The 21,122-nt window shown below is 34.8% G+C and overlaps 1 protein-coding gene and 1 non-coding gene across 2 annotated transcripts in view; one reads left to right on the forward strand and one right to left on the reverse strand.

Moving 5' to 3' along the window:
* Positions 1 to 21,122, reverse strand: part of rg (A kinase anchor protein rugose) — a 584,238-nt gene that overhangs the window by 221,726 nt on the left and 341,390 nt on the right. The window contains exons 6-10 of the mRNA XM_073089384.1: positions 11,065 to 11,186; positions 9,962 to 10,087; positions 9,537 to 9,657; positions 5,038 to 5,184; positions 4,498 to 4,821 (exon numbers count right to left, since the gene is read on the reverse strand). Of these exons, the coding sequence (XP_072945485.1) occupies positions 4,498 to 4,821; positions 5,038 to 5,184; positions 9,537 to 9,657; positions 9,962 to 10,087; positions 11,065 to 11,186 (840 nt within the window). The remainder of the gene's footprint in view (positions 1 to 4,497; positions 4,822 to 5,037; positions 5,185 to 9,536; positions 9,658 to 9,961; positions 10,088 to 11,064; positions 11,187 to 21,122) is intronic.
* On the forward strand, positions 20,912 to 20,984 carry TRNAA-AGC (transfer RNA alanine (anticodon AGC)). Its single transcript has one exon. It is a non-coding gene; the product is annotated as a tRNA-Ala (tRNA).

Genomic DNA, 21,122 nt, shown 5'->3' on the forward strand with positions numbered 1-21,122 from the left:
TGCATATTTAAAAACATTTTAAAGAAAGAGCGTGCATTTTAAGAGCTCTTGTATTTTGTAAAAGCTTTTGTATTCTGTACAAACTTGTAAAGGTACCTATATACAATACAAAATCCATAAAATAGTGTTGTGCTCGAATATTCTACGTTTTTCATAACTTCATATTTCCAAACATTGTGAATTTCAATATATTTTCATTAAAAATTAACCTACTCTTAAGCTCGTAGTTAAAAAATAATTAATCGATCCAATGATTTCCTTGTCAAAGATACAAGATACAATTTCAACTACTAGAAATTGGTATGAGACTTGGTAGATGGACGGCAATGGCATATATGGTGATTGTTGGTGTATATTTTTATTTCTTGCACGTGCACGCGTCTCATGTGAGATGGAGGGTGGTAAATACTGCATGATATAAAATATATACCATCGTGCATATTGATAGCGGATTGTTGCTAAGTAGGTTTACTCCTAACTTTTAGAAATTGTCAAATATCGATCGATCACACCAAACTTGAAGAATGTTATAGAAAGTAGTAAAAGAAAAGGCATGGTATTCATTTAAAAAAATACGAAAGTAATATGCGATTTCATGTATTAACGTTTAGCATAATATACGCTGAATTACAAAGTATTTCAAAGCGTTAATTTTCTTCCGGCATGTAATAAATTTAACATGCTTACGTCCAAGACCTACATTTTTCAAGTCGCGCCAGTCGGTTCACCCACAAAATGTACAAAGGAGCCTTTTAGCTAAGAGTGCACTCCGTTACCCCCGGTTTATCTAAATAAGCTCTTTAAGTTTATTTATTCCTGGCACATTTGGATGTAATCTTAAATGTGATACTGCTTCTGCAACGTTTAAATAAGCGTAAAGTGTCAAATACGACAAGTTTTTAACGTTTACTGTTACCAAGATTCTTATTCATATTTTTGGTCGTAAGTTTGGATAAAAAGTGATACCTCTACAATCTACATTCACTCTACATCAGGTTTAACCCATTACTGTCCCACTGCTGAGCACGGGTCTCGTCTTACTCTGACAGGAGCCATAGGCCACATAGCCTTAGGCCATAGTCCACCGCGTTTGCCAAGTGCGTATTGCTGGACTTCACAAACCGTTGAGTTTAAGCAAGTGATAATTAATTTCTAATACACATATAATTTTGAAAAATCGGAGGTGCCTGGGATTTGAACCTCGGACCCTCAATCGAGAGGCCGAGTATTTTAACCACTAGGCTATCACTGCCTATTCTAGATAATATGTAACTACCTGCATTCAAGTAGCTCAATATTAACATGATGAAGGCTAGTCAAACGTAATTAGGGCGAGGTAGAACAAGAAACCCAAATTTATAAATTCAATTGCGGACGGACCTCGGCAATGAATTCAAAACAAGGAACAATGTCAATATTGGAACAAAGAAAAGAATGAACATTTATTTTTGAAAGACGTGCGCGGAAAGATATTATCTTGTAAGTTTACTGGACAATGGCATTTGTCAATGAATTATTAATTAACGTTAATATTAAAAGTGTATGACCATGGTGACTATAGGAATAACTATGGGCCCTCTAACAATATGTAAACAAATATGCGAATTTTTGACCCAAAAGTTCAGTAGCTTTTAATTCATTCAGTCAGTCTACCTTATTACATAGACTTGTATTATACAGAATACATAGTCAACAGTTGACCTTATTATATTAGCTGTCTGTGATTGTTAAAACGTTCTCAACGAATTTGATTCATAACCAAAGATATGATAATATAAATATTGAGGAGAATTCCGTTGGCGAAGCAGGTCTCATCCGATTTGCCCGAAGGCCCGCTGTGAATATTTTAGCTGCCTCTGAGGCTTCAATCAGAGGACGGCCTCCTGGGAGGCTTACACGAAATTAAGAGAGGAAAACTAGACCCATTTTTACACGCTTTTTATTAGCTTCACCTGTATGTTTGTATGTTTGTTTGTATGTTTGTAACCGACTTCTTTGGGCGCGATTTTGACCCACTTTAAACGGCCAGATTTCGTTCAAACTTTGTAGATTTATTTCACAATTATACTATTTACTGTTCCTTAATTGATTCCTAGATTCATTTAGATTTTCTACTTTTTAGTTAATTTTATCATAAAAGCGTGTTTTTTAGTTTTTTGAACTATATTTATTTATTATGCTAACGACCGTAAATAATAGTATAGTTATGACTTAAAGTTGCGAAAAAGGTTAAGTTTTAAGTTTGATGTTTGAAATTTAAGGTAGAGTTCAATCAAGTATGAGGTACTGGATAATTTATAAAACAATCGACTTAAATTCAAGTTAGTCGGATGCTTGTATTTTATATCATGTTAAAGACAAAACGACCCATTAAGTTAAAAAAGTGTGAATTGTGGTATATTTTTTATTTTGGCACTTTACTTCCTCTCTAAGGTTTATGTGTTAAACAGACGTGTACCATATTCATGAAGATGTTCATAAAAATACTGACAAAAGATCTGTCTTCCCAAACGCACCAAAAAAAGTATAACTTGAAAAATATAAAATTTTAAATGTTCTTCCATCACATCTTACTACTACGCTTCAGTATTTTTCAGCATATCTTTTTAGCGTGACATATTTAGTTCTAAACTGGAGCGATGTAGAACCCGAAGAGGAAGCGTCGGGTACAAGCGCATCCGCGGAAACGCATTAGTCTCAGCGGACGTTGTAATTATGCATCGATACGAACGAGACGAGATGACGTATATATACGTATAGATGTGAAGCTGTCATAGTTATATCTACTTTAACGAGAACGGAGATTTACTCGTGGATAAAAAAGTTTTATACATTGCTTTTCTCGGAAACGGTTATATTCCTCGAAGTTATTTAAGTAAGTACTACAAGAGAAACTGTACTTATAAAAAAATAAATATAAATTCGTTATATTTCTGATACAGCCATTCCATAAAATATATTAAGTGGGATATAGTCAAAACATTTAATAATGAAATTATGGTAGAAGACTTAAAAGAAATAATAATAACCAATACATAATAATGGCTGTAGAGGTCAGTTTTGTAACTAAAGTTTTATAAACCTTCCTTTTGACAAGGTATAAACGCAGAGTTTATTTTTCAAAATAACTTATTAGATAAGGGAAATACGAGTATAATAGCAAGAACGACCTCATTTATATTATCAGACAGTTAAATTAAGTCAAATTTATTATAAATTGAATAAAATTACCATAACTAAAATTTCATTTGATTTATAAGACTTATAATTTCTAAATTAATTCGTTTCCTCTTTGTGAATAATTAATTTAATTTTACTACAACAATGTTACCGTTAACTGCCGTTGTGTTAACAACAGCGGTCCAGAGGCTCCCTGGCGGACACCCCTTATTATTTATTTAGGTACAACTAAGTTGAGTTTCGGTGCTAAAACTTGCACAAGCCGAAGACAATAAATAACTTTTGGAAACCAGTGGAGCCGTTTCAAAGAAGCTTGTAAGCGCTTTAGAGGTAAATGGGTTCGTAAAGTACTATCTCCATTTAAGAAATTAGTTGCGAAATGATGCGCAAATTCGTCTTCTTTACTAAATAGAACAATTCGAGTTTTAAAGGAGACCTACATTTTTCAAATTAAAATATTTCTAATTTACAATTACAAGTATTTCGCGATTAAAAATGTACCAATTACCGTGAAAGCTTTGAAACAATCTCGAGATCCTAGTCTGAATGAGATAGATCGTTTAAAGCAATTTACAGAGAATCGTCGAGCTTCAGTGAGATTAACTTCAAAGAAATTAAGTTGCCTTTTGTTGTCTTTGAAACCCTTTGCGTTTTTGATGCCAGAAAATTATAGAAATGGAAAACTCATTCGTTTAATTGGTTAATTATCAAAGTGTTTTAGTATCTACATCACGTTATCGCATGCATGATGAATACGTGCATGTTAAATGACTTGAATCTTTCACCGCGTAGTAGTAGGAGACCGAATACAGAGATTAATAGTCAACCAGTGCTAAGACCCGAGGAGCTAACAGTTGTAACCGATCGCCTTACGTCGTGAACGTTCTGTGTAGGGTCGTGCACGAGGTCGCCGTAGCGGTCCACGCGGACCTCCGCCGTCGGCAGCGGCACGGGACACTCCGCGTCGAACCTGAACTGACCCTGGCACCACACACGGACATAGCGAATGGATTATACAAACGGAAGTGTTAAGACATAACGATAATGTGCTGGAGCGCGGAAAACGATCGCATCGGAACGAACACGTAACTCAAAACGGATTGCATTGTATTGTAACAGAGCTATCTTTGTGTCGGACGATATAGAGCGTACATCGAGGCAAACAAGGCCATTTACAAACTTGCACGTTGCTGATTCGAAATGCAAATTCCCCGGTAAACGTGTTGTCCGGGCCGTGCGATCGGTTTCCATGATCTACGTTTAAAGCTAGACAAACGAACAAACTATGTATAAGAGCGAGCGGCGCGGCATGCTTACACGCTTGCATGCTTCGATATCTACGAGCAGCGAGGCATGCGCGGCGGCCACTTCGCGCGCCTCGTCGGCCATCCGCCGCCCGCGCGGCGTCGCGTCCTCCTTCACTACTACGCAAGCTTCTCTCGGCTCTGCCGCCTTGGTATCTTCGTGCGAAGCTATATCTGGGGATTGGCTTTCGGGCTCGGGACTCTGGGGATCGGGCTCGGTATCGGTATTGGGGGGAGGGGGGATGTCAACGTCAAGCTTGGGCGCGGCCGTCTCGCTCACCCTTTTGTGGTTCTCCGGCAAACTGATGTTGCATTCGTTGTCGAAACGGAACTGACTCTGTGTCCATGGTTAGCAGGAAACAAACATGTACATTTTATAATTAAGGTTATATTGAAGTAAATAATCTTGATCAAATTATAGAAATGCGCCTCTAAAGTATTCAAATTGCGCATGGAAGAAGTTCATTGAACAATTGACTCTACATAATTTTATTTTTTAACCAATACTTATTTTTTTCAACAGAACATTTCAAACGAGGAGAGCTTAACATACCTTATATCCGGGGCCAAGCCGGTGCATGGCGCAGATCTGGTGTGTGGTGAGCGCCTCTCCGAAGAGGTAGATGGCAGCCATTTGTCCGCAGAATACCCTTTCTTCATCCAACTCGGCTGTAGCTCCGATGTAGCATTTATCGAACGGCTGAAAAAAAGAGTACATTGAATATACAAAGTATAAATAATTTATAGCTAGGGTTTTTAGACTCGCGTTACCAAAGGTTTTATAAGTCCATAAATTCTCTATCAAAAAAAAAATCAATCTAGTTGACGATGAAGACCTTAATGTAAAATTTATAATACAAAATATTCGTAGTAAGAAAAAACAATTCGTCCACAAGAGATACGTATTAAAGAAATAGAAATAGAAATGAAAAGAAACTAGAACAACAAACTGTATTACATTCTATTATAAGCAATTCAATAGAAATTTCTCGTAAAATCCAGAGGCATAATACGCGATGCTCTCGCCGCCCTGATTTGATTATCATACAAGAAACGGTTATTACATCCGCTTTACTGCGCTCAGTTCATTCGCCGGAATACTGTGTATTACAGCTAATATCGATTTAACCACGGAATAGTTCCTTTACAGTCTAATCCAGTGTATTAAAAGCACTTGGTACTATTTGATTACAAGTATTGTTTAATTTTGTTCTCGCATATTACACTTTATTTAAATTGATCATCAATTTAAGAATTCATTTGACATTGTCGTAGTTATACAAATACGAATATTCTTTTTAAGCTCACTCTATTTATTTTAGTAGCCATCAGGATTAAGGATTACTTTGAAGGATTATTGTATGAGATTATTACGTCTGTAATCTCGCGATTTGGTACAAGTTCTTATGAGAAAGATTTATATTTTTAGTCCTTGTCACTCATTTACTTTTTACCTCCAAAGAAAAGGTACATGACAATATTAACAGGAGAAATGGTGTAGGTAACCAAGAACAAAGTGGACTCTTATATTATTCATACAGATGTAATTACTCGAGCGGCGCTCGTCCGGCTAATTTAACCTTTTGCGAGATGTAACACAAAGGGGCTCGCTAGAACCATTGTTTGCAGTTAAAATATTCGTTTGTTATTTTGGACCGTCGGCTGCGATGTTCGCCCATCACTTACAACCATGGGGTTATGGAACATCAAATTTGAGTAGTGTTTTTTGAGCTCGAAGAAGCGTATTTAGTTTGGAAGCGTTTTGTAGGTTTATGGAATGGATGACTGTTATTCGTGACTTCGTTAATATTCGTGTATGTTGTCTAGTTGGTTTTGTCTGTTTTAATGCTTTGGACCTCGTTTGAGCTGCATATGCAGCTCAGAAACGCTACAAGGAATAATTCAAGTTAGTATAGTAATTATATAAATGCTAATGGAATTTCTTATTAGATTCTGAGTTTTAAACATATTAACGTATAATATTACTTAATTATAATATTACTAAAATCTATTAATTAAATCTTCTTCTAACAATTCATCGAGATTACATTGGTCAATTGCTACTATTAAATATTATAGCATTACGTACCCAAGCACGTATCTAATTTACTATAAGTAATATTAAGCTGTGTACAACAGAACAAAATACTATATCAACATTTAATAAACACCACTTATAAGTCAAACTATGTATTGACTTATGCTTTAATTATATTTCAACAGTAATTCTAGCGTCAATTTCCAAGACGTAATATTAATAACTCATCTCTGTTAGTATCACCGTTCGTAATTTACGCATCAGCTCACTTTATGGTAATAAGGAGGCGAAATGGATGCCGGTGTGAAGCGTCTATAGTTGGCGCGATTCGAAGCAATCTATGCGTGTTCACGTTCGCACCGCCTGAATATTCATACCAGCGCGCTGCACTGAGACGGGACTTTACCACGAATGTGCTCCAAGAAATATACGATGAAGTTTTAAGGATAAGTTGTATGGGAAAGCATTTATTATGATAATGACGTTTCCATTAGTGCCGTGTGAAAACTTTGACATATTTTAAGTTGACATGTACGCATTATCTTGCAACTAAATTTTAACAACTTTAATTTCAGTTATCTAAATGAGCTTCAATTTTGAATTCTTATGTAATTTTCATGAAAATGCAATAGTAGTTATAAAGTTGATTGATGCTAGATCCAGTGATGCTGGCAATAAAAAAAATCCAACTAAATAAGACTTATTCGTTTAGACTTAGTGAATTAATCTCGATAATTTTACTACATCAGTCAAGAGCTTAAAAAATACCATATTTTTTTTAAATAATGACTTTGCCCTTAATGATCTTGTTGGGAAAAGTACACAGCACTGTTTAACTCTAAACGAACGTTATTATTATTTTCTTTTACAAGAGAAAACATTCTGCTTAACATTATAAAATAAAAATAAGGGCAGAAACACTGGCAAGTGTTTTCTTTATAGAAATACTTCCGGGCAACTCCCACAAGATCAATCAAACGAGACCCTTTTCAAAGGTAATGTTTCGTTGCGAAATGAAATTCTAATAAGAAATAAACAAAAAGTAACAAGCAAATCATTTCGTGCTTAATATGCGTTTGTTATTAAAAATATTTCCTTTCGTAAAAATAATTGTTGTAGTAGTAGTAAATTTCGCATTGAAATTTGCCAAAACTGTGTTAGAAGTTAAAATGGCAAATAAAAGTACTAGGATAGCATAAAATGTAAACAAACGTGTCTTATAGCATAAATAAGAAATCGTGTGACGGGCTCAGATATGCTTTATACGCGTTGAATGACTACACTGATACATAAATACTACAAAAAAATATTGAAAGTCAATGAGCATTTTTGCACAATAAAGAACGTTAAATGAATTATCAAGAGTTTTAAAAGTGGTATTTTTTTAAATAACAAAAAGGTTAGGAGCGTATTTATGTTTATATGAAGATATTTTAAACAAATTCGAAATATACGTGTTGAAACTTCGACCCCTTGAATATTCATACCGTTGCACTAAGAGCGAACTGCACTCGAACAACGCTTAAAGAAACTTACAATATGGTTATTACTTTGCGAGAAGTAATAGTGTGTGCTTATGTTCAAAGCCGTTGAAGTTTGTGTGAGAACTTATGAAAGTTTTAAATAATGTCCTCAGTTTTGCGAGTGTGGCAGCGGGGAGTATTGTTGCTGTTTCGTATATTCTATCTTAAGGCTCTAGCGTACATTCTACTTTTATGCGAGTTGTTATTTGATGGTTGCATCGATACTCTATCATATTGTAGAACCTGCCGCGTTCAATGGTATTGAAAACACAAGTTTCAGTAAGCTGCATGCTGCATGGCGTTTTTAGCTTTCCATTGCTACATCGAGCGTTCAAAAGTAGCTTCCATAAGAAATTCAGAAAAGCACCTAAACCGTCGATAGCCAATGCTAAAAGTTGCATGTATACTGGGCCCCGAAACGGATAGTTGCTCGAAAATTATTTGCGCGGTCAGGAACACATCATCATTATCCATACGAGCTCGGGTGTTAGAATGTGATGGACTTCGGCCGCAGTTAACCACGTTTGCGAAATGTACTGATATAACAATTATATATAGGTACTATGTGTAAGAGAAATACAAAATAAGATTTTGGTATTGCTCAATATTTCATACTTATCAACATAATGTAGATCTTATTTTTAATTTATTTTTTAAATTCAAATTTTATCATACAGTCTACTTTGACTACATTTTATGAACTCTACGTAAAATAAATTTGCATGACATTACCGTCAAATAAATTACTTGTAACGGCGTAAACGTGACGAGTAAAACGCGTGGTAAGAAGTTGTTGGAGGCATGTGCCAGCCAGATAACGTTATGTATTACGGTAAGCTGAAGCGAATTATGATCGCCTGGTACTTTGGAATGGATTAACTGGATAAAATAATAGATATCCAGAAACGAATCTCCCTATAATTCACAAAATGCCTTTGTGGATGCAAATTTGCAATGATTTATGACTTCTAAGCAATAACAGAATAAGCTTCAAATTATTTTGTTGTTTGGTAACGGTTGTGGTCTTGTAATTTCTGTGTACATGTTACATGTCATCGTGTCATGTCGTCAACTTACTAATGACGGTGGTAACATGACGAACGCAGTTGTTCGAGCGAGGCATGTGCCGCGCAGATAACGCAAGGTATTAAGTTAAGCTTCTGCGAGTTGTGTACGCCTGGTACTTGACAACGGATTAACGGGTTCACTGAATGGCTTACGAAACCACATTGCTTACTATTTACTACGTAGTTTTGTGGTCCCTACAAGGGTAACCTTTGAGGGTCGAATGTATTCCAATAGTTATCAAACGGTGTATGTTATGTCCCGACCGAATATTACAAAATATTACGAATTTCGCTTACTATATTTGTAGGTACGTGTTAAATGTTTAAAGTTCGATCCCTGGGGGTTCTAATTTTTATGTTTTGAGTTCTGTACCCGTAGTATGGATTTTTACGTTACTGTGTTGTAACAAATATGAATACTTACATCGTTAGTAGAGACGAACCAGGCCATCTCTGTGCTGGAAGCGAGCTGGCCGTTCACGAGGCACTTGATCTCGCTTTTCGTCCACCTGTTGTAAATGTACACCACCGCTATCGCGTACCATCTGCAGAAAAATATTTTTTGAGTCATACTAGTAATAAAGAAAATGCTTCTAGCTGCAAACATGCATTGAAATTATTGTCAATAAATACAATAATAGGAAAGATTAATTTATTATTTTACTTTTTTATTAGAAAAATAAGCAGTATAAACTCGACTTTCTCAATTTTCAAATTAGCTTGATGTGAGTTTCCGCTCCGTAAAACTATAAAAGCCTATTTGAATAAATGTAGGTATTAGATAGGTTGTTTTAACTGAAAGTAAATCTAAAAATAGGTATGAAAATAATACGTGAAGGTAACACTCACCTCCTCGGTTGGAATTCATATTTGACGCAGTGCTGGAACCCTTTGCCGCGCACCTTCATCGAAGTCAGCACCAGACAGTTGCCCACGAAGTGGGCCGTGTAGCCCACTCCTTTGCTCGTTTTGAAACTAAATAGAAAAGGAAGAGTTTTAGATTTTTATATAGAGCTCCACAACATTGGATAAAAAATGCAAAAAAAGAAATAGCAAATGAAATTTTTCGCATTTAAGAAATCCTTCGTTAAAATTAATTTTAACTGCAACATTGTATTGCTTTGAAATTAATTCGTAAGAAATTAATTACTTTAGTTATTCAAGAATCTTTTTTAAATAAAAAGTAACGTCTATGAAAACCGGCAAAAATAAATATCTAAATATCAACAGAAATGAGACTATATCTCGTATCTGAAATTCTGCATCATTAGCCCAATAACTACGCTCGGTTTCATCTCGAGTGGGCACTACGTCCAAACTTGTTTTCGACCATTAAAATACGGAAACTGCAAGCGCAATGCAGTTTCTGTAAATCGCCGGCGAACTGCAAACATCGTAAGCCGATTTTCTGCAACTAGCAACGGCAGCGAGGACGTGATAGTATTACCTGTTTTTGATGCCAGGTAGGTAACATTTATTTATAGGATAAAATTACACGTAGACGTGCATTAGTTAATTGATAGTTTGATTCGTTCTATCGATCTATGATTGTTGGTGATCATAATTTTTACAATAAATACATTTTTTTGAAGTAAGGAGCAATTTTGCCATTATTTCTTTGATAAACATGAAACTTTTATTTCACTTTGACGATCAACTGAAATCAGCCACTTCATCGCAATCGATATTTGTTTTTTTTTGGATATTCATATGTAACAAACCTATGTCATAAGCCATGGGCTCTCAAGGTCTTAAAAACTTTAAAATATACGGCAGATATAAACTATTATATCATAAAATGAAATGATTTAAGAATAAAACTATACATCAAATGGCATTGAATGATCATTGACCAAATAGCTTTACCGCCTGTTAAATTTGCCAATGCAAAGTTCCTACAGGAAAGTACTACGAATTTCCATTTGATCAAGATCACATACGATCACACTTACCAATACAAATAGGGCTTTTCCCTCTCAATGTTGACAGAGTTGATGGGGTCGAGTCGGAACCACGTGGTGAATGTGAAGCCGTTCTCGTATGGCCACCGCGCCAGTGGGGGTAGGACCATCGCCTGGAACAATATAGAAACTTTTAGAACAAAAAACTGCAATAAATATAGAAAATGTTATGAGCTTTGTCCGTCCAACTTGTTATTGCATGCGTGGTGATGAGATTTAAGATCTTTAAAATGTTGTGGAAATGCTCTAATATGCTAAAATTTTTATATTGTATTGTATTTAAGACTACGAAAACGAAGCAATATAAAAATCTTACTGATCTTTATATTTCATGGAAAACGTCAAGTACCTACATTTTAACTGAGGCTTTAAAAGTTTACAAACCGTAGGAAAGGAAATATTTAAAACGTTTTAGTAAATTTTAAAATAAACTTTCTGACAATAATATAGAAATAAAACCGCGAGTGCCATAAAATTGTTTTATGCACACAATTAAAAAGTTTTAAATTTTTATGGAACCCACAAAAACTTTTTTGTTTGAGACGATGCTTCAGATAATAATTATAAAATGTTAAATTGGGGAAAGTAAAAGTATACATTTTGATGGTGGAATCAATAAAAACATTTTCGTCAGGTAATAAAGGGATAACGAAATATTTGACGCTTAGAAAAGGAAACAAGCAACAATGTTATTAAAATATTTTCCCGATACCAGAAAGTATATCAACAATACTAATTACATTGATGTATTTGAAGGGTGTGTGGTAAGGGAGATACACCAGCATACAATATTTCAATTGATTCCGTAAATGTAATAAAGTAAATAAGGCTAACCTCACGTAGACTTCCATTACTATTTGGGGTTGATGACATGATGACATAATCATGTTCATAATTATGTAGATTATATAATACTGGTTGACTAATTCCATAAAAAACCAACTATAGTATTTAGTTATGTGATATGAAATATAAATTAAAAATACGAATATTGCAATACTCAAATTACGTTTTACATAACTACTTTTAACATTCCTACGAAAATAATATATTATTAGAATACACATGTTCATAAAATAGGATAATACATCAAAGCCTAAGTTACTAGGAGATTAGCAAAGAACTTGCATTAACAAGAGTTCCGCTCGAGTGATTTCTTCCAAGGGGTAACATCGTATCAGGATTAAAATTGGGCAAAATAATGCTGCAGTAAAAACTTATTTTATACTCCACAGGAGCCCAAAGCTTTGATATTTCTTGTAAGGGATCCTTCTTTTGCCCATATCGTATCAATAAAATCTACATACCCTTCCGTTATCGAGGTTTCAAGATACGGTTATGAGATTATCTATTTCAGATTTTATGTCTACTCGAAATACGAATGCAATAAATTAAGATGGCATAGACTAGCAAAAATAGTATAATACTCTTTATAAGTAGCATTTAACTTTATTCCTACTACTATTACAGACCAAATAATGGTTATATTCATATGAAGTTTTAGTAATAAAATCATTGTCAATAGAATAGTGGTAGTAGAATAGAATAAAAATATATCCTTAATTTGCCCTCTAAGTCAACGTTAGTATAAGCCAAAGAGTTACCTTTCAAAGTAAACCTGATTAAAGAAATATCACTATACAACACTGATGAAGTTATTATATAAGTTATGATAGGTAAATCAACAGTATACTGTGTTCTTTATAAGTACTAAAATTTCACAGTCAATTAATTGACTCACAAACAACATTTACAATTAATTACGAACTTATTCGTAACTCACCGCAACCACAAATCCACTTCCTTTCGAAATTGGAATCAGAGTTATAATTCATTTCAAATTCAAAGTTCATAAATTATAATGACTAATTTCACAAATTGTTCGCGGTTACAAATTTAGAAATTAATTTAATTACACGAAAATTATATGAAAGGTATGATAGATATATTACATAGCAAACGAGCGTACAGTCCAACTGAGATCGGACACAAAAGGACTAAGTTGGTGGGTGAAATGTATCGTATAAGTATTTGAAGGTGGTAGAACCCTTTGTGGTTCGACACCGGCGGCACCACCGCCATACCTATTTCTACCTAATAACAGCAGTGTTATGCGCTGATGTGCTCGTCTGTTACTCCTATATTATGAAAAAAAAAACTTTGCTTTTTTCGGACTTATAATACCAAATTTTTATACATCTGTTCTAAGATATGGGAAAGGCGCTAGTACTACCGGAGTCGAACGACAAAGAGATCTCCATCCATAGTCCCTAATTCTAACGATAATTTTATAACAGGCGTTACTTAAAATATTCTCCACAATATTCTCAAGAGTCCATAAACATAAACGGGTATGACGCCATCTTTCTTCGCCGGGGCCTATTATTATAATTTCTTACATGAAATATAGCCGCGTCCTTACGCGTCGCATATTGGTGCGGGGATGAGAACCCTATTTTTATTTTTGACGAAAATTTATGTTAAAAGGACACGTTTGGGGTATATTCGATACGGCGGCGGCGTGGAGTAAATATTGGATGACCGTACCTGAATACACAGTCACGTTATGTGTGTAGTTGTCGGCTATCTACTTTCATTAAGTTTCTTGTATGTTGGAAACAAATGGCGACATTATTACGCTCACGTCAGGGCTATACGCCCAATAGATTTCTGCCTTAGACAAAAAATACAAATATGTATAACCATCTTTATTGTACTGAATGGTTAGGGTATGAATTATCATAGTAACTTAATCCACTTACGAGTACATCGAAGTAAAAACTTCCAATTGTGTTACTTTACTCTGACATCATAATAAGATTATGACTGACATAAAATCATTTACTACTGAATACTTTTAAATAAAAATGAAAGTAACAATAGCTTGCAATCGGTCCTCAGGGGGTGAATCGGGGTGAAAGCGACCACCCTCGCATCGGAGCCATCTATTGTACAATTGAATTGGAGCAACATTTTAAAAGCAATATTAAAATTATTTGCGATAGTTCCTATACATTCTACGATCCTTAATATCAATTCATTGTAAGCAATTTGTCAATGAAACAAAAGGTTGTGAACCTTAAATAGTATTTAAAATTTGTAAATGTGTTTAAAGAAGGTCCTTCTTTCCTAAAAACAGGACATTTTTGCGTCCCGGCTTGTTAATCTGGAAAATAGTAGGTGAAAACAAGACGACAACTTTTAAAACTTATGTGTATTAGAAATTAATTGTCATGTTTTTATGATGAAAATAAAGTCCTTAAATGGCCATCAGACAAACTTGGTCCGAAACTTCGGCATAATGTGTTCATAAATGGGTAAAATCAACGAATCCACACTTGACTTTTTCTAAAAGGAAATACCATTACAATTGAAATACTAAGATCGTACGAGTACTTACGAGTACTTATCTTCATAACATGACATGTGTTATTGTTCAGAAGATCGTTTGAATTTAATCCTTATTTTTATGAATACTCATAATTCAATAAACGATTGAGAGTGAAGACAATAATGCGCTGCAATAGAGGTCGGTAAGAGGGTGTGTAGGGGTGAAATATCGACGCTTCAGGCATAACGGGGCCATCTATCACGGGGCGCTCGGGGTAAACTATTTAATCTCCACCGGGATATCGTTTATTGATACCTCGTTTTATGGGATATTTTTTAATATCGAAAATTGTTACTTTATCGATGATCACGTGCCATTACACTAATGTTTACATGTGATTTGAAGTGCTGCCTAAGGGAATCAATTGCCTAGATCGGCACAAATTAAAACGTTCTGATTGTAAAGTTAAGTGCAGGTTTTCCTAGTTTTCAATGTAAGGTTATGTTAAATGAGATTTCAATCAGTGATGAGTGAGTGTGTTAGTAACAAAAATACTAAAAAATCTAGATTAGTTTTAAATAAGATGGTTAATTTCAAAACTTCGTTTAATCCATAATATTGTTTGGATACAATTTATTAATTTATTATTAATATGTAACAAAAGAGTTAAAACTGTAGTAAACCCAGATGTGATCTACTGACCGAAGATGGCTGCCTTTAGAACTCATATAAATGTCCACTGTCACTACTGACTTACCACATACCGACTTTTTATTATACAATTAAATTCGCACTACGACACGCCATTAACTACTACAATCTACTTCCATATAGTTAAACGACGTTAACTAAAAGAACTTAAAAGCAGAATAGATCACACAAAGACAATGAACGTTGACAAAAGAATTTTACAACGCAGCTTTACCTACCTTTGATTTTAAAAATTCATTTTCTATCCAGCGCCGTACGTCTATTCGCTCCAATTAAGTTTTTTTATTTTCTACATCTTGTCAAATATTGCTTTTACACTGAGATAAAATTGAAAATAGTTTTCGTAAAAGGCCAATTTGGCAGACTTATTTATTTTTGTTAAAATGTGATTCTTGGAAAAAATTGAGGTTTAACGTAACATTTTTGAACTTTTATCTGTAGAACCTCATTTTTTGATTCCAGTAGGGAATTACTTTGCTTGTTTAACAAAGTACTCAGTTAAAAACGTAAGAAGACAAACGTAACGATAATGATAAACTATATAACTTTTTTAGTTCAGATTGTAATACGTAAGATTATAAAGTTTAGATTGTGTACCTTATTTTCTAAGAAAAAATACCTAGTAGTATTCAACAGGTATTGGTAATGTAATCTGCCACCCAAGCACGTGTAACTAACTAAATACAAAACAGGGTTTCTACTTGAAGCCGATCATAGATGCATTAGCACTCCTAAAGAATAAAATCGTCGCCTCATATATAAGAAAATCGGCATCCATCCGCACATACCACCAGAATGCAAGGACAGATCCACGCTAGAAATAGGTATGGCGAAGGATAACCCCGGTCGACTCATTTAAAAAAAATCGCGTTTAATTAAAACTATTTTAAAATAAAAAGGCAATGAAAGTTGTATATTTGTAACTGCATTTCCTGCAGAGACGCCAAGCCGGAATGCCTTTTGAAGAGTCCAAGTTAAAACGAAACTACGAAACGAACTGAGAAATACAGGTTGCGGACACAGAAATTATTTCTCTTATAAAAATATATTTCATTTCCATTACCAAAGGAAATGATTCATAACTCTTTTGGAAACTGTACAAATTAATCATACAAGTATTCGATTTTTGGAGGATTGAAGGAGCAAACGAGCTTGCAGTCCACATTATGGTAAGTTGTCACTGCCGATCATACAATACATAGCATATGATTTCTAACTGAAGCTATAAGATGTTTTGCTACTCCTAAAGACCTAAGGTGGTTGCCTCATGTGTCAGTCGGCATGGCCACCCTTCTACACAGGAACTGTTTTACGCTAGAAATAAATATAAAGGTGATCTTGATCGAGATCGAAAACGTTTTCTTTCTCTGTTATAAACGCAAGGCAAAAAATAATACGTCAATAAAGAGTAAATAGAAAACGAATGAGCAGAAATAGCAACAAGCTTCACCATGCCCGCACCCGCTCTCGAGTCGTCGGATCATTCTTATAATGGCCTCTCTCGAGGCGAGCACCGTTGAAGCGCGGATTTATTTTATTGATAATCGCATCAAAAACCACTTCCTCGGTTGTAAGCATCATGATTTTATATATCTAAACTTTATTACGATGGACATCACAAGAGAAAAACTGTGACGAAAGAAAAACTGATGACACGTAGGCAGGTATGTATGTTTTGTAAATGTTAACATGAGTCGCTAATATTTTCTGATATGCAAAATTGCAAACATAATAATTAAGTCCACTATAATTTACGTGTAAGATAGTCTGCATTTACTCGAATTAATACCTATGTCGCAGTTTATAGACGTGTTCACATTACACACATGTGTCGCTTGATATCAGCCGCTTGATATAAGCCGAGCTCCACATTTGGGATTAGCAGAGATAATTCATAGCCACGCAACATGCTTCAGTATAAGCAGAGCAGCAGACACCGCTAAGACATGTCAGTTTGCCGTCAGATCTACGGATAAGGGCGACAGAGAGAAATGGAGGCGCTCGGCCGGGGTTGCGATAAATAAAGGGAAAAAACGGACATGGAGATAGCCCAGTATGTCACGAGGATTACGCCCGCCGGCCCGTATTTGAATAAGAATTGCCAATAAGGAGGGGGGAGCTTAAACGATGCTCCCGAAACGTCCTGCCCGCCTGATATTGATCCGCGGCCGCTAAGGTTGATGTAACGTTTTAAATACTGCCCCGGATTCCGACTAGTTTATTTGATCGGCTTCCTTCTTTCCTTTTTTGCAAGAGCTTCAAATGTCTTTAGCACGAAAATCTGGACGGAGTTCTGTCAAAGCAAACCACTTGGATTTTTATTAGTCATATATTTAGTAATTTTAATCCAGTATCCCTGGACAGACAGATATCAAAATTTTGAGTTTAAATTTATGTTCTGGATCTAGACTGAACTAATCTACTAATCTGAACCTAGATATCTGTGTATTTGACTTTATATTGTGTGTCCATAGTACCCACGAATAGGAAAAATCCTATTGTGGAGCTTATGAGCGCAGAAAGCGTTACATTACTGAATTTTAATTATCGGTAGTCGAAATCACAGTTATTATTTGAACCCTTTACATATAATTTACATTTAATTATATTATTATTTAATAATTTTCACAACGAAACCACTGGTATAATTGAACATCTCCGTCATTCCTGGAAGTATTAAATTTAAATGGAACAAAAACAAAATCGGGTACGGAGTATGGGGTCAGATTTGTGGGAACCTTAAAAGGAAATTTTAGGATACGCTCGGCGGAATCCATTATCAGGATGTTTTAATTAGTAAATTAGGGCTGAAATAGAGGTAATTGTACTGGTTGACTGGGGTAATTGTTTTCAAATGTTTGTAACAATTTGATTAATATGTATACATAATGTTTGTTTTTCCTTAAAAATAATAATATTTCTAATAACTCAAAATTAGAATTTTTTTAATAGTCGTAAAAATCGTGACACTTTTAAAAAATCTACAACGCATGACCTCAATCATAATAGCATCACATATTTTCGACTACAACAAATGTCGGTTGCAAATTTAAATTAACTTACGACACTTTATTAGCCAACCAATTATTTATAGTAATAAAAATACATAAAAATACTAATAAAAATGCAGTAATGTATAAAGAAGCTAGTCTGTTTAAACCCTTAGAGACGGTACTACTTCTCGAGTAGCGATAAATTACCGCAAATATTCGACCACGGCGGGTTTTAATTAGTCCAACAACTTCGCAGAACCCAGAAAAAAATCTCGTAAATTTCGTAAAACGTAGGATAAGCCTAATGGATCAAACTCCGTAAACTGTAACGTTAGAGAACTGTAAGGTTAGAGAAATATTCGAGCCGACTAAGCCGATTTATTTTAATGTTTATAAGTTGGGGTAGTTATTGAATATTAATATGTTATATTGTGTTTACGTTAAAACAGTTTTATTTGTTGATACAGTAATATTTTCCTCCAACATAAATATTTTACAAAACACGAGAGTTAAGAACTGATGTGTTCTAGTATACCAATAACACTTATAAAAGTTACATAAACCGCCTTTACTAAACCACGACCAAAAGAGAGTTACATAAACAATAAACCCAAAAAGAAAAATTGTCTAATGGACCATTTCAATTCCTCGCACCGTTTCAACAAAAACAAATATTGCCGCGAAAAAACTTCGACAAAACAGGACGCCATCTGCACGAAGCCTTGAAATATGAACGGCATTTATAAATAAAACAGTTGCTAATAGTCGATCGTTACTCTTCATTTGGCGTAAGTTATTGTCTCCGGGAGCCCCGCAGGTGTTCCCGAGGGACTTATTCAGTTTCGTCACATCGATTCTTTTCTAACTTTTCTTGCTTAGGAACTTCTTGTGTCTTAACGATTTTCCGCACTCCACTCATTTTACTGATTCATAATAATTGTTGTATTATTGTTGTTTAGTGCCATATGATAAACTATAAATTATCTTTAAATTTATTATAAATAACTCACATTATAAGTTTTCTCTTCGTCAGTAAAGTTGTAGTAAGTTTAATAGAATAAAGCGTTTTCTCAGTCTTTATTATACTTACTTTACTTTGATTAAGAATATTTGATTATTTTATTCATAAGGCGCTGCAGACAGCGCCGCCCTGCCGTCTGTACGACTTACTTTATAAAGAGTATCAATTCTACCTGAGCTCGATCCCAAATGCTTCTGAGTACTAAACTGAAAAAACTAACTATCCCTTTATAAGGTTTACCACTTTCGTAAGTCAGGAATAGGTGTGGCGGCATAGAATAGTAAAGATACTTCGCCGCCTTGAAATTGAATGAAGCCACAAACGGCTTATTAGTAAGTTATTTTTTGAATTCTTGACAAATAAAAACATTTTTAGAGAAAATTTACGAACAAATAACTAATACTGCGTAATTTACATAGTAAATAAATGATTATTTCAAAAATTTTAGGGACATTTTAGCACGGAAACGTGGGAAAGCTTTTTTACGCAACAATTTCAATTCTCAAAACTGGGTATATTTTCTTGTTAGGAGTGAGTAATCTTTACTAATCAATGTGTGGCGGTGGGAAGCACAGTGAAGCATTCCACCCAAAGTAAATCCCTTTCAAAACAAACTCGCAAGAAGTACTAGGAGTTTATAAAACAACTGTTATTCATAACGCAGATGTTAATAGGCGATCGTTACTCTTCATTTGCTCCGAGAGACGTCTCCGAAACTCCAGCAGGTGTTCCCGCGGGACTTATTCAATTTCGTCACTTCGATTCTTTCCAACTTCTCCCGAGGAAAATTCCCGTTCCCTCCGCAAAGTCTTCCTGAACGGCGCTTGTTCGGGACAACTTGGCGAAAAGTTAACTCTTACGTACATTTTATTTGGAATATTTTTATTTAAAATCCGCATTAGTTATATGAACAAGTGCACATATACTTGGTTTATAATATAATTTATATGTTAGACGACGTGCGAGGCATAGTGGCTACTTCATACTATAATAATAGTCATTAGTAATACGCAATGGGATGAGGGTTTGATCACGACGATTTAAAATATACCTGTCTGAATTAAAATGTTTGTGTACTTGTATTTGTGGATTCTATGACATTTCCTACTTAAGAATTATTAATATTGTTCAAGCATTTTCTTACATTTCATACAAATAAAATATAGTACAAGGAACACTGACCGAGCAGCGAGCAGGACCTCGCTCTTTGTAAATGTAACTTTTCATTTTCTTTAATAAAAGTAATAATGTTCAACCGTATAAAACCCTATAGAAATAAATTCCACGAGGTTACCCACACCTCATATTGCTAACAAACAATTTTACTGACCTATAATGTCGATATTTAAGTTAAGGAAGAAATAAAACTTTTCGACGACTGCCGATTCTGCAACTACGTGTAGCAGGGGGACCGTCACTGACCGTGCCGATTCTCAAAAATGCTCAATAAGCAATAACTATTTAGTTTGGAAATGCCAACGAAACTATAATAGCAAATTAACACTGCAACAAAATTCTTACGATCACTAACTAAGTATTGTTGCACAACTTGATGCGGATCTTCTCATAAAATACGAGTATAAGTCAAGCAGGACATAAAGCAGGACGTCATATTTTGGCTTCGTACCACATATTACATTCGGGTCTAAGATGCTAGGCATCTTACATGAGTTATATGTCCATTTGCTTTGCAATCAGAATATATTATATGTTGATGTAAATTCTCTCTATTCATACGATTACCGTGCAATATAACCAATTATTTTGTATTTCAAGTCAAGAGGGGGCGTAGCTCAGGTGGTAGAGCGCTCGCTTAGCATGCGAGAGGTACCGGGATCGATACCCGGCGCCTCCAATCTTTATTTTTAAATATTTTTCTTTCATGACATATTATAAAATAGGATATCGCATTTCGCGTTTTTGTCTATATGAGTGGACATAGATTCGAAAGTCTTTAGCTCTCCTGAACCAGCATATATTTTTGCATTATATC

The sequence above is a fragment of the Epargyreus clarus genome, unplaced genomic scaffold (assembly GCF_041222505.1).
Source record: "Epargyreus clarus isolate Ecla_fem2 unplaced genomic scaffold, WU_Ecla_fem_2.2 ptg000029l, whole genome shotgun sequence".
NCBI lineage: Eukaryota > Metazoa > Arthropoda > Insecta > Lepidoptera > Hesperiidae > Epargyreus > Epargyreus clarus.